The sequence below is a fragment of the Jaculus jaculus genome, chromosome 15, assembly GCF_020740685.1.
Source record: "Jaculus jaculus isolate mJacJac1 chromosome 15, mJacJac1.mat.Y.cur, whole genome shotgun sequence".
Lineage (NCBI taxonomy): Eukaryota > Metazoa > Chordata > Mammalia > Rodentia > Dipodidae > Jaculus > Jaculus jaculus.
The window spans coordinates 66,671,385-66,685,527 of record NC_059116.1 but is presented as its reverse complement, the minus strand read 5'-3'; the positions used below and the strand labels follow the sequence as shown (position 1 = coordinate 66,685,527).

General features: G+C 47.4%; 1 protein-coding gene across 4 annotated transcripts in view; it reads right to left on the bottom strand.

Moving 5' to 3' along the window:
- Positions 1-13,096, bottom strand: part of Bend7 (BEN domain containing 7) — a 93,423-nt gene extending 80,327 nt beyond the window's left edge. For 2 of the 4 annotated variants that reach the window (XM_045135427.1, XM_045135428.1), the window contains exons 1-2: positions 13,008-13,096; positions 10,488-10,571 (exon numbers count right to left, since the gene is read on the bottom strand). In XM_045135427.1, the coding sequence (XP_044991362.1) occupies positions 10,488-10,571; positions 13,008-13,068 (145 nt within the window). In that variant the 5' untranslated portion in view covers positions 13,069-13,096. Of the gene's footprint in view, positions 1-10,487; positions 10,572-12,328; positions 12,356-13,007 lie in introns of those variants that run through there. The other 2 variants (XM_045135429.1, XM_045135431.1) reach the window with 2 other exon arrangements.
- Positions 13,097-14,143: the final 1,047 nt, after the last annotated feature.

Genomic DNA, 14,143 nt, shown 5'->3' with positions numbered 1-14,143 from the left:
CAAGAACGCATTACTTATTTTATCATGACAAAATAAAGTTATTAATCTTCCGGCTTCCACTTCAACAATGAGAAATGCTATAAGATGCACAGACACCTGCATTACATTTCAGTTCAACTTTATATCATCCATAAACATCTCTGGTTTGGACACCTCGTCCAAACAAATGCTTCCAGAATACTCTATGTAGCTTTCAATTTTATGAAACTATAAAAGTTCCTTGCTGTTAATTACAGAGACAAATGTCTCATCACACATTTGGTTACCAGATAGAATAATTAGTTTTCTCCATTAACCTTTCAGATATAAAATTTGATTTCCAAGTAAAAAACATTGTAAAGCCCTTGGAACTCAAATAACACAGTATATCTGTACATGTTTGGAAAAAAAATGTAATAGCCAGAGAACAATTTCATGGAGCCTGTTGTTTTTAATATTTTATTGATTTACTTATTTTTGAGGGGGAGGAGGAAAGGCAAATAGAGAGAGGGAGAGGCAGATAGAGAGAGAAAATGGGCACACCAGGGCCTCCAGCCACTAAAAACAAACTCCAGACGCATATGTCACCATGTGCATTTGGCTTCATGGGTTCTGGGGAGTCGAACCTGGGTTCTTGGGCTTCACAGGCAAGCGCCTTAACAGCTTAGCCATCTCTCTAGCCCCAATTTTATGGACTCTTATTTACAAGCATACTGATTGGAATGGTAAAAGAAAGATCTGTCTAAACTTTGCAGTGATTTAAAATATATCGTCAAGTATGTCTGTAATAACCTGTCCTTTGAATAGAAAGCAAGCACAGTAATCTGACCATCATGGAATGTGCCCTTGATCTTTCTCTTCTAGTCATGATTTTGCGGCTAAATTAGTTCGTCATAGCCTCTCATTTGTGACAAACAGGCAAGGGTGAGACAATAAGCAAAAGAAGGGTGTTGAGCCAGCTGACAGCAATAGAACAGTCATTTACCACATAACATCACTGTGATCCTCTAAGACTGTATCAAATAGCAATGCTGTAGCAACTGTAGCTTTGAGAATACAATCTGTAAGTGTCTCTCACACAACGACAGAATTTGTTACTGGACCGTGTCTTGGGATACATTCCCACTGGTAAGTGCTGCATGACTGCAGTTTTTTGTTGCGAGTTAATTGCTCACCAGTGGACAGGTCCCGCAGCCATGGCCACTAAGGGTGTACTTCAGCTCACATGTGTCAGGGACGTGTCAGATCGTCACAGGCAGATGGAATTGACTGAAATTTACGTATCTTTATGTTGCCAACATTTCAAAGGTAAGGTGAAGACCTCATTGTATTACTGCATGGGACAGTCCTGCAAATGAAAGCTGGCTCTACTCAATTCACTCCTGGTGGTCAATTATATTGAACATGTTTTAACACAGTACTCATTTGTTCAAAATGGTTATGAGGAGCGTGCTCTGTGCCAAATATTGCACTAGGAATATAGTAAGCATTTAAACTTGGAAGTCTTGCCCTGAAGGGACTCAGGCCGAGCATGTGGGGATGAATAAAGGAGGACTATGCCGACAATGGAAGAAGGCCGCTAGGCTTAGAGACCAGAGTGAATGTGCTCAGGCCACAGCAATGTCCCGGGGACACCTTCATGTACAGTGTGCACGTGTAAGGTCTGGGCGTGGAAGGTAGTTTACACGCAGGGCATATTAGCATCCTATTTCAGATGAAGAGCACTTATTAATCCAGTGAAACTGCAAACATATACAGTGAAAAATAACACTCCCTTTTTAGAGTTGACTTGTTTTATTCCTTATACGTGAGGTTTAGTTAGCTACTAAGAAAGAAGGATGTACAGGGTTTCTACAACAAGAGCTCGGATGAGAACTTGGCGGTAAAAGAGCCAGAGAATTTCAAATTGGCTGACTTCGCTTTACACTGAACTTAAAATCAGACTCCCATTTCACTCATTCACTACTATGTGACTGGCAGGCACAGCGCTGGGCAGCAGGACACAGCACCGACCCTGCATTTACCGTGCACTGGGAGGTCCACACATGCCCTAGTAACACCTCTGCTCTGAGGAGGATCTGCACAGTGTGCTGCAAAGTGTGTGTGTGTGTGTGGGGGGGGGATCTGTGTGGACGGCCTGCGGAAGCTTCAGGAGAGAGAGTGGGGAGGTAAGGAAAAGAGGTTGGCCTGGCTGAGCACACAAGCTGAGAAAGGAAGCATCAGGTTAAGCTGGAAGGAGCCAGGCACAGCCATGCTGGGCCTCCATTAGCTGAGGAGTTTGGGTTTTAACTGGAACGCAGGTGGTGATGAAGGTGTGCTGTGCAAGGCTGAAAGGAGCTTAAAGGCATCCTCTGGGTCAACCGCTGCACATCTGGGCTTCTGCCATGCTCAGTCTGTCTCCCGCCACTCCTGCTGATACATCCCTTTCCGACCCTTTTCTCTCCAACAACCTGTACTTATAAGAATAACAGACTTGGGCTGGAGAGATGGCTTAGCGGTTAAGCGTTTGCCTGTGAAGCCTAAGGACCCCGGTTCGAGGCTCGGTTCCCCAGGTCCCACGTTAGCCAGATGCACAAGGGGGCACACGCGTCTGGAGTTCGTTTGCAGAGGCTGGAAGCCCTGGCACGCCCATTCTCTCTCTCTCCCTCTATCTGTCTTTCTCTCTATGTCTGTCACTCTCAAATAAATAAATAAAAAATTTAAAAAAAAAAGAATAACAGACTTCCTGTGTCAATGTTCTAGGACTATTTTTAAATTTAAGATGCAAAACACACCATTCCAAAATCTTTACTTTCTCTCTTTTTAAAATATTTCATTATTTATTTATTTACTTATTTGAGAGAGAAAGACAAGGGGAGAAAGAGAATCGGTGTGCCAGGGCCTCCAGCCACTGCAAATGAACTCCAGACGCATGCACCACTTTGTACATCTGACTTACATGGGTCCTGGGGAATCGAACTGAGGTCTACTGGCTTTGCAGGCAAACGCCTTAACCACTAAGCCTTCTCTCCAGCCCCCCAAATCTTTACTATCTCTAATAGAGTGCCATGTCATGTTTTCCAAAGTACAATCCTAGTCCCATGGAAACCAGAGAGGTGGAATTGTCAATATGTCTCAGATTCTGCCCTTCATAGGCATTTTTAAATGACCGAGTCATGATCAGTAAAGGAAAAGTAAAACGTCACAAGATATCCTCCTCACTCTGGGGAAGTTGCTGAACCACAGGGTGCCATCTTGAGAAACATAAGGCAACTTTTCTCCAGACAGATGTTGCCCCAGTGTGGATCCTGGAGTGGCTGCAGGTGAGATGCCAGCTCCACATGCCTCTTGTGGGGTGCCCCCAGGTAGGAATAACCTGCACAGCTATATGCAGGGGCCCTGTGGCCCCACAAACGTGGCAGTTACTAAAGTTTATTGTTGGCATTCTAAAATATGTATCATGTGACTTTATTTTCTTAAACAAGTAAAAAATTTGGAGATGTAGACAAGGTCAAATGCTGCACTTGAGTGGGTTGGTATTGTCTCACACATTTATATAGTGGCCCTGATGTTACATCAAGAGTTCAGAATGAGCTGCAAATTTAGTTTTCACCGTGTTATTATCTTTACATGTGTGTTTTTCTCCTTTCTGATCTTTTGTAGATTTGTAAGAGAAAAGATTTCAAATTGTTTCTCACAAAGCAACATTAATAAACCAAGATTTCTGCAATAGTTTTATACATTACAAAAGCTTCTTCAAGTTCCGTAAGATGCTGACGTATGGCTCATTAGCTTTCACAAAAGTCTCAGTACAGTAGCGTACTTTACGATGAAACTTCCGAGTCTGAGACAAGTGTCCAAAGTGTCCACGTACTTAAATAACACGAGTCTGAGGCCCTGTGCGCTGGGTGTCATTTGTGACATAACACAGGTCTAGGCAGCCCTAGAATGCAAACAGGAATCCAGGCCACCTTCTTTTAGGATCAGACTATCGGCATCAGGAGAGCTTGGGAGAGATGATGCAAATCAATGAGTGCAATTCAGGGTGTAACAGTTGAGGCCAGGCCGGAGAGGGATTTTCAGGGTCACCTAGACCCCAATGAGGCCACGCACAAAAACAAACCAAGCCAAGGCAGTATGTGATGACTGTTCTTCACTTCTGAAATGCTAAGGAGGAAAACAACTTGTAATTTCGATGGGTGTGGAAGAGGGGAGTAATAAAAATAGGAGCACAGTGCCTTCCAGTTCGAATGCGTGTTTCACCGCACAGGACTCTGCATGTCCAGAAGAACTGGCGAAGTGGGCAGGCCAATATTCTACCACAGATGATGAAGGCGGCATGCCCAGTTTAGTTCAAGGTGTCTTTAACTGTTTATCTGAGATCAAACCACGATTTTCTGATCCAAAGTCTGGCTGTTCACTGCTTTGCTATGAATTGAAAAGTCTAATGGGATTGGCAATGAACTTTAACCCTTACAGGAGGGACAGAATTTAACAAGGACTCTGGACATGAGGTAAGACCAGGTAGCAGAGTGAAGACTGGAGAAGATGCCTTGGTTAGGAGAGCAGAGATGAGGCAGAGGGCGCTTTGGGGAGTTAGGGGGTCAGTTTGACACAGCACACTTGTTCACGAAGGGTGAAGCAAAGAATGAGAAGGTAAGCTGCGAACAGTTTATAGAAAAAGAAGGAACACAGGGCCCTCCTTTTGCCCAGGCAACGTGACAAAGTAAAAGGATGTGGCCAGATCCCATTTTTGTTGTTGTTGTTGTTGTTTTGTTCATTTTTTTATTTATTTATTTGAGAGTGACAGACACAGAGAGAAAGACAGATAGAGGGAGAGAGAGAGAATGGGCGCGCCAGGGCTTCCAGCCACTGCAAACGAACTCCAGACACGTGCGCCCCCTTGTGCATCTGGCTAACGTGGGACCTCGGGAACAGAGCCTCGAATCAGGGTCCTTAGGCTTCACAGGCAAGCGCTTAACCGCTAAGCCATCTCTCCAGCCCGAGATCCCGTTTAAATCTAGCTCTTTATAGCTCTGTAGCTTAGAGCAGGTGAGCAATGCTACAGGCCCAGGTCTCATCTATCCAAATTAAAATCTTCTCAGAAGTCATTTGGGTTAAATGTAGTAAGTATGGAAGTGCCTAGAATACAGGTTATGGTAAACAAACCGTACTTCCTGCCCTCCTCCAGTGGTTCCTGAACTTCCCCACTGCTTCCCTCCTCCCCAAGGACTCACTTCACCAGAAGTTATACGGTAGTTGGAGGTAGGGTTGGACTGGAGATGCTGAATGCTTAGTTAAGAGAAGCAACCCTGACACCAGAGTCCCTGACACCAGAGTCCATGAGAAGGCAGTTTAAGTCTCTGACGATGCAGAGGAAGAAAATTTACTCAGTAAGAACAACTTATGAAAGCACAATAGGAGAACGAGACACAGACTTGAAGCAATTCATTCATAGCAAAAAAGGTCTCAGAAATGGATGTCAGAGACCTGATTTTAGTCATGGTCAACTATCAAGTGATATGTGGTCTTGTGTGAATCACTTTTATCTCTGAGCTTAGCTTTTCACTATAACAGGTGATGGACTGAGGCCTATCTCTTGGTAGATTTTATTTATCTTTATATTTCCTAAGTTTTAGGTCACCGTTAACATCATAAGAAGGACCAAGGCTGTGCCCACCAATACCAAAGGACACTGACATGTGCACACAGGCCTCCAGACGCCGTGGGTGCACATGGCCCTCAGGAGGCTCTCCAAGCTGTGGCCTAGCCTGCAGTTGTTTTTGAAGGCACTCTGAGAGCCCTGCAGCATAATCAGGGTGACTTTTTGTGTATGCTGCATGCAACCTGGAAAGCGTGGAATTTCAGGGTTTTTTCAATAGCGACTAAGGTACCCTAATGAGTCGCAGAGACCCACAGAAGACTGTGGGATGCAAGGTGCTTTGGGTCTCCTCTACCTTTCCTCAGACAGTTCTGCTCCCCTCTGAACAACTGTACATGCTGGGGTCTTTGAGAAAAGCATGCCATATGATCAAAGGCAAGATTTCTGTAAAGTTATTTTTTAATTCTTTTGCAAGTGTATGTATATGTGACATGTTTGTATGGTGTATGTGGAAGCCAGAGGTCAACATCTGGTGTCTTCCTCAGTTGCTGTCTGTCATATCCTTTGGGACAAGGTCTTCTGCTGAATCTAGAGCTCACAGATCTGGTTAGACTAGGTAGCCTGTGAGCCCCAAGGAGCCCTGTCTTCGCTTCTGCAGCTCGGAAATCACAGGCGCTTGCTGTCAGACCCAGCATACTGACGTGGGTGCTGGGGAGCCAAACTCAGGTCCTCATGCTTATGCTGCACACTTTACCCACTGAGCCGTCTCCCATCCCAGCGGCATGATAACTGAGAGACATGCTGGAGATCGTGGGGACCCTGGTAAAGGCAGCTGCCAGCCAGCCAGCCACTGAAAGCAGATTCAAAAATTCAGATCAGGGGCTGAAGAGATGGCTTAGCAGTTAAGGTGCTTGCCTGTGAAGCCTAAGGACCCATGTTCAATTCCTCAGTACCCACATCAGCCAGTTGTACACGGTGGCACTTGTGTCTGGCATTCATTTGCAGCGGCTGGAGACTCTGGTGTGCCCATTCTCTCTAGGTTTGCCTCTCTCTCTCTCAAATAAGTAAATAAATAAAATATATTTTTTAATTTTTATTTATTTATTTGAGAGCGACAGACACAGAGAGAAAGACAGATAGAGGGAGAGAGAGAGAGAATGGGCGCACCAGGGCTTCCAGCCAAATAAAATATTTTTAAAAGAATTTTAAAAGTTGGGCTGGAGAGATGGCTTAGCGGTTGAGCGCTTGCCTGTGAAGCCTAAGGACCCCGGTTCGAGGTCCCACGTCCCCAGGTCCCACGTTAGCCAGATGCACAAGGGGGCGCATGTGTCTGGAGTTCGTTTGCAGAGGCTGGAAGCCCTGGCGCGCCCATCCTCTCTCTCTCCCTCTATCTGTCTTTCTCCCTGTGTCTGTCACTCTCAAATAAATAAATAAATAAATGAACAAAAAAAGAATTTTAAAAGTTCAGATCAGAGCTGAACCCTGCTCAGATGGCATAGCTACCACGCCACGTGCTGAATCTACTGACAGTCGTATAACTAAACTGAATATGAGAAAGAACAAGAAGAACAGGGCCCGGCACGCAAGTTCCTGGAGTTCAACAAGCATTTGTTAAATGAATAAAGTAATGAAACCTGAACATCTGAAAAATAAGTATGCCTCGTATTTATTACTATGATAGTAAACCTAAACTAAAATCCAAGGCATAAGAAGAGACTTCATTTAATGGTTGTTGCGAATAATGAATTGTCTCAATAAGATACTTAAAGAAAAATATTTTCCTACCAGCTGAGGCCTCTTCAACGATTCCTAAATTGACTTGCCTCAACATGGAAAATGGAGAATTTGGATAGAAGGCTGTATTTGCTCCAGGTTCTGATACTTATGGGCCAGTTGCCCCACTTTGAGCTTTAGTTCCCATTCTTGTGGGACTAATGATACCTGCCCTGGTCATAAACATCCTCTGAGATAGCAGATGTGAATGCACTTTCTAAACTACAAAGAAAAGCCCCCACTTAAAGTCTAATTATAAGGATACTAATCTCTGCCTTGGCCTACCCCCCCCCCCCAACAATCCTCTGCCTATGCAAATCTTGCCCATAGTTCAAGGTCCAGTTTTCCACTCTACCCTCCAATTCTACTTTGCTCATTGCCCTACCCATTTGCATCTGTCATTTAATAACTATTCACACATAGAGGCATATAGTGGGGCATTTAAAACTCAGAAAATCTTGTCCTGGAACCCCAGTCAGGGCAAGTCTATTGGGTGACCTTGACATCTCTAAGCTTTATCAAGAATGAGGACAATGATGATGCTTACAGATTTGCTGTGAGAAGTAATTAGCACACTCATAATAAATTGGAAAGTCTTGCACACAGAACTTAAACCATATCTGTGGTGATTGCTGCCCTCCGTTCCCTCGCTGCTTCTGGAATTGGTCCATCCCCACATCCCTTGATGACTCTCAGAACTGAGCCCAGGGTCCCTGTCCTGCCCATTCTCACCTCACACCCATGCCAGAAAAGGGCTGGCCAAGCTCACAGCATTTCCTCACAGAAACTTCTTGAATTGATCTTCAAATGGCACTCAAGTCTTGACTGCAGTTCCTCTGAGCTCCCTTGAGAAAGTTAAAGTCCACAGGGTAAATTTGCCTCTCCTAACCTCTTGTCAAATCAAAAACATGTGAGTAATTACCAAACCACCAAGACAAGCCATTTCTACTACGGGGCCACCTTATCATGTCAGATGTGTAATATTGTTAACAGCCTGAAACCACTTCTGAGAAACAGTTTTGACGTGGGAACCTCTGACGAATTGTAGAGACTCTCTTTCCTCCCTGGAACATGCACTTAAGTCATACAGATGCAAAGTGTCAAAAGAGAACACATACGTCTGAACGCACAGAGTCCTATACAACACCACGGTAATAGTTCAAGTATTTTTTACAGGCGAAACAGTTCTCAAGTATTTTGATATCAAATTCTCCTAGATCCACATCACAAGCCATATCATGATGCAAAGGCCAACAATTTACAAAATAAACCTGATATGAATCTGTGTTGTGAGAAGAGTAACTATAAAGTGTAACACTGCCAACAACAAAATTCTTAATTTCAGATAATAACTAACTTTTCCTGATTGTTCTAAAGCTATTTCCATAATCACTTCCATTATATTTTCAAAAATTGATCTGATGATTATAAAAAGGAATGCATTCTTTGGAAACTGTACCCAATGTTCCCCAGAACAGCAAAAGATTGAGTACTAACAGCCAACCCCAGGGCTGCTGCATTTTGCCTCCTTTTTCATCCCACAAATTTATTTTCTGTCCATAACACTGTGACTAATTTCCAAGCACACAGCAGGAAGAGGGCTGCAGGGAGATCTTTGCTGGACAAGAGCAAAATCCAGGACATGACGTTCCACTTGTAGGAGAAATGTAAAGTTTGCACTACAAGGCAAATTCATTCTTTCAAATGGCTAAATCAAGTGGTACTTAGAAACAGAACTCATTTGGGCACGGTCAGGGCACTGAAGAGTCCAGACTGAGACATGTCTCTTTCTGGGCCTGTAGTGTTTCACCGGATTTGGGTTCTTAGGGCTATTAACAGCCAGCAGGTGCCGCAAGCAGTGCTGGCCTCGCTAACGGGCTCTGCCATAGTTGAAAGGTCCTCTTGTGCCTCCAGGGGTCATTCCTGCAGGAAGGGCTCATGTTTCCCTCCTGTTTCTTCTCTGAATGTGTGTCTCCCCCGTCCTTTGCAAGGCACCCCAATTTTCCCTCAAAGCCAAACGGATCCCGACTTAAGTCCCTTCTGCTCTGACTGCAGCAGTGTTGTCAGCTGAAAGACTACCAAGGCGGGTCTGGGCGACAAGGTCACTCCAGTCGTCGCCGGTGGCAGGGCCATCCTGGCCTTTTGCTCCCAAGCATGCTTGCCCTTTCGCCCCTATTCTGTTTCCTGTGAAACAACTGGTCCTCACCTGGGGTTGAAGATAGCTGAGGATGGGCGAGGTTAAAGCCAAACACTGGCATTTACCCAGAATCCTGCCACGAGGGGCACTTGGCTCACCTTTGAAGCAAACATTCTAAGTGGCTCGGGTTTTGGCTCTTGCTGTGTGGATGATGAACTGTACAACCAAGGTTCCTCACGTACAGGATCTGTGCCCAAAGCTACTCACGGACAGGAGAAGGGCAACGCACTTGGCTACCTACCCATCTGTGGCACAAGGACACTTGTCTGCAGACCCAGGGGGCCGCTGCCTTTGCTCTGCCTGTCCCCGAGGTGTGCCTGAGGATGGCAGGTGAGAGGCATTGGTGAGCAAGGAACACACAGCCGGGGAACGAGGAGCTGCTCAGTCAAGAGGTGGTTAGGCCGACAATCACACTCTTATTCTCCTTACGCTTTTTGACTGTAGATTTAATTGAATTTTGTCATGGCAGGATTAGCAACCAGGCCACAGAGGTGAAGGGACATTATAATAAGACAGCACATTAATCCTCTATCCCACCCAAGGCAGAGGCAAAACCAAACAAATAGCAGCTTCCTGGAAATTGAATTTCTGTTATCCAGATGTCAAAGATGTAATACCCCAATTACACAAACTATTGCCAGTGGAGCATGCCAGCGAATATGCAATGTAAATGGGGTGAGCACGGAGTGGCAAAACCGCACAGTCAGCATCTGGCTCTGCAAGTGAGTGATAATTAGCACTGTGTGTAGGCACTAATAAACATTTATGTCTGAAATTACAACTTTTAGCAATGTTAATAAGGGATCTATTGGCAATCTACAAAATAAAAGGTCCTGAAAAGAATGTCATAAATTAAGCAATGGCAGACATTTCCCGTTCTTGCACGATCTCTATTTTTCCCCTAATTGCTAATGGCCACACTGTTTTGCTGAGAAATTATTTGACAGAGGAACCTACCTAAAAAAATGGGCTGTGTCTCTTTGGCCTCCCCATTAACATCATGGCTGAGTTCTGAGATCTTATACACCTCATGGTGATAATCTGGTATGAGGAAAAAAAAAAACCGAAAATTAGAATTCTAATGACTTCAAAATAGTAATAAGCAATAAAATCTAGATTTCTATTTTACACATCTATAATTTATAAATGTATTTTTTGGGAACTCAGTCACAGAATTTGTAGTCATAAATAATCGTTCAACTTTGCCTATTCCGCAGTGCACAAACTTGAAATATGACTTTGCCTCTAGAATTCAGCTATGATTACTACAGTTTTCATGGTAAATATTGCCCCCAGATGCTAATGATCAGGTTTCTTTGAGACAGCAAGTGTGTTTGTAAGAAAAGGAAAAACTTCTCGAATCACAGGCCAGGGGAGTGTCCCAAATGCATGTCCACAACCCATTTTTATGAGAATGTCAATGGCACGCTTTAGAATGGCTCGATGCTGTTTTCTCAGTTTGTCCCAAACATCTCAGCTGGTAGGCAGCTTCCAAGCAACCACCCATGACGTGTCGTTTCAAATAAAGCATAATTGGAAAGAAAGAGTTTTCATCTTTCAGTACTAAGTGAATTTTTTCCCATTCGGATACAGTACTTTATTTAATATGGAATAGTTTATTTTCTTTAAAAAATGCACCTGCACAGCAGAAAGAAGAGTCAGACCCATAATTTTAAAAAGAGAAGGAAAAACGTGTACGGTCAATGGAAGTTTAAAATACATTTTATAAGCTGTTCCTATGGAGGCAACTGCACTTGGGTAATCAGTTTTATCTTTAAAAGTATTCATAAGAGCCAGGCACAGTGGTGCATGCCTTTAATCCCAGCACTCAGGAGGCAGAGGTAGGAGGACCGCTGTGACTACATAGTGAATTCCAGGCCAGCCTGGGCTAGAGCGAAATTATGCCTCAAAAACAAAAGCAAACAAAAAAAAAAGTGTTCATAAAGTATGAAAATAGAGATCCCTTCTTAACAGCTATTCTGTTTTGTTGGCCCTAGATGTTACAGGATGTGACAAAACTACTCTTAGTTTTAAGATACAGTAGTAGAGTTTCCTGAAGTTGTTAATAAGATAGCGGCTTATATTCCTGAATGAATCGCATAGCAGCGACAGGACCATCATACAGGGAGAGACTTCCAAAGCACAAATAACTGAGTAATCAACACCCCTGGGAGGGGTTCCTAAGAAAGAAGAAGAGCCAAATATTTTGCATACAAACACGACTGCAAACCTCTTTCATTAAACGGCACGGCAAACTAAATTAGGGGAAACCCAGATGAGTTGATCCTCAAATTGCCTATAATTAAACCATTTTCAGACTAACCCAAAGTGGGCTTTATTGAATCCTCATCTCAGCTTAGCTGAGTTTGAAAAACTGGATTACTTGCAATTGCCTTCCAATTTCGTCTGTTTGCAAGCGACTTCTGCAGGTTGTTGAGCAATCACGTGGTTCTCTGTGCTGATGCCAATGCTAAGATAAGGCACCCCGAGAGAAGCAGACAGGTTTTGTGTTTGGGTTTTTACGTCCACTTGGTCAAAGCCATTTAGAGAGGATGAGTCTAAACTCAAGACAAAGACTTATGGCCTTACAATTAAAAAAAGAAAAAAGTCACTTGCCTCTCATTTAAGGTGACACAAGTCGTCTGAACAGACAGACTTCCATGACTGCTCTTGTCTTTAGTTGCCATCATTTTTTTTTTCTTTTAGAATCAAATCAAGAGGCAACACCGTGACAAGTAACTGAACACACAGGACCCCGGATTCAACTTTGCCCTCCCCGAACAAAGGGTGCTGTACACCTGTTAAGTCGTTAGAAGCCGGCCGCATTGTTGTGTGTTCTCGTCATGATACTTGTCCGGCCGGCAGACGATGGAGTCTCACACACCTTTCCACCCCAAGGCAGCCAGCTGGGGAAGATGCTGCACGGCGCCAGCTCGGACAGCTCCGAACCGCTGCCGCCGCTTCTTAACAAGAGCGATGGTCTCGTCCCTCCCTCTCCTTGGGGGTTGGGGGCGGGGGTGGGAAGGACCCAACAAAACCCAAACACCGAATCCCCCCGGTGCTAGCGTGCAGCTCGGCCTGCCGGCCAAGGCAGCCCTTGGGCCATCCATCCATGTGCACGCATGCATCCATGCATGCGTGCGTGCATGCAGCCGGGCCGCGGCACCCCGCGACGACTGGGGCTCCCCGGTGTCATTGTTTGCTAATTTCCCGACCTGACCTCCGACTTGTTTACGTGCCGTAGCGCCCTGCTCTCTCCTCCCGCGCGCAACTTTCCCCGCCCCGGGCGCGCGTGGGAGCGGCGGGGCCCGGGGTCGGTCGGTCGGTCGGGCAGGCGGGCGGGCGGGGACGCGGGGACGCGGGGCGGGAGGACGGGCGGGCGGGCGCGCCCCCGGCGTGGACCCCGGGGCGGGCGGGCGCGCGGGGCCGGAGCGCGGCGGCGCTGCCTTCCTCCGCCGCCCCGGGCCGGCCGCTTACCTCGGCTCACCAGTTTGAAGCTCTGGGATTTCCTGCTCCTCCTCCTCTCCGAGAACTCCATGGTGCGGGGCGGCGCGAGCTCGTGCCGCCGCGGCCGACGCGGGCAGCGCCAGGCCGAGCGACCCGGGCGGGCGCTCCTCCGCTCCGGCGCGGGCTCCCGGCGCCCTAGGCGTCCCCGCGCCCGCCCGTCATGCCGCCGCCCGCCGCCGCTCAACTTTCCGCGGGCAGCGGGGGCGCGGAGGAGGAGGAGGAGGAGGAGGCGGCGGAGGGCTCGGGCGCACGGGCGCGGCGATCCGGGGCTGCGGGGCGCTCGCCTGCCGACGCGGCGGGAGAGGGCGGCGGCGGCGGCGGGCGGCCGGGGCGCTGACCGCCCCCGCGGGAGGAGGGGCGCCGGCGGAGGGGGCGGCGCCGCCGGGACCCCGGGGCCACCTGCTGGCGGAGCCCGGCCGCCGCCGCCGCCGCCGCCGCCCCGGGGACCGTCGCCTCCGGCCTGGCCGTGCGGCGCCCCGAGGAGGCGCGGAGGCCGCGGCGCAGCGCCCCGGCCCGGGCCCCGCGCAGCCGACCCCGCTGCTGGCCGGCCTCCCTCCGGCGCCGCCCCGAGCCCCGCGGCTCCGCGGAAATAGTCCCGCGGGCGGCCGCGCGTGCGTCCCCGGCGGCCGGTCCCCGGACCCCGCGTCCCGAGAGCCGGCCGCGCGGCGCCAGGGCCGCAGACGCTGATCGCTAGGCAAGTTTTAGGGGCAGAAAAACTTACCCCGTCCTCGCTCTGCCCACACCCGGGAGGAGATTGGGTTTTTTGTTTTTCTTTTTTTTAGAATTTGTAGTTGAGAAAAGTCTCGGGGAGAGTGAGCTCCAATTCTTTACCCCATCCGGGGGGTGGGGGGGTGACTGTGGGAACGAGCCAAGGAGCGCTTGGAACGTGGGGGGCTGAGCAGGGTTGAAGGGGTCAGGGGTGCTTGCTGGCTCCGAGGACTTTTAGGGGAGCAAGTGGCCATGGCAGGAACAGAGGACATTGTCACCTAACGTCCAAATACCCAAATAATTGACATATGCAGATTGATGTGCTTAACGGTTCTATGCAAGACTTTTCTCTGGGGAGCTGAGAACGCACTCCAGGCACCGTTTCCTTCTCGCAACAC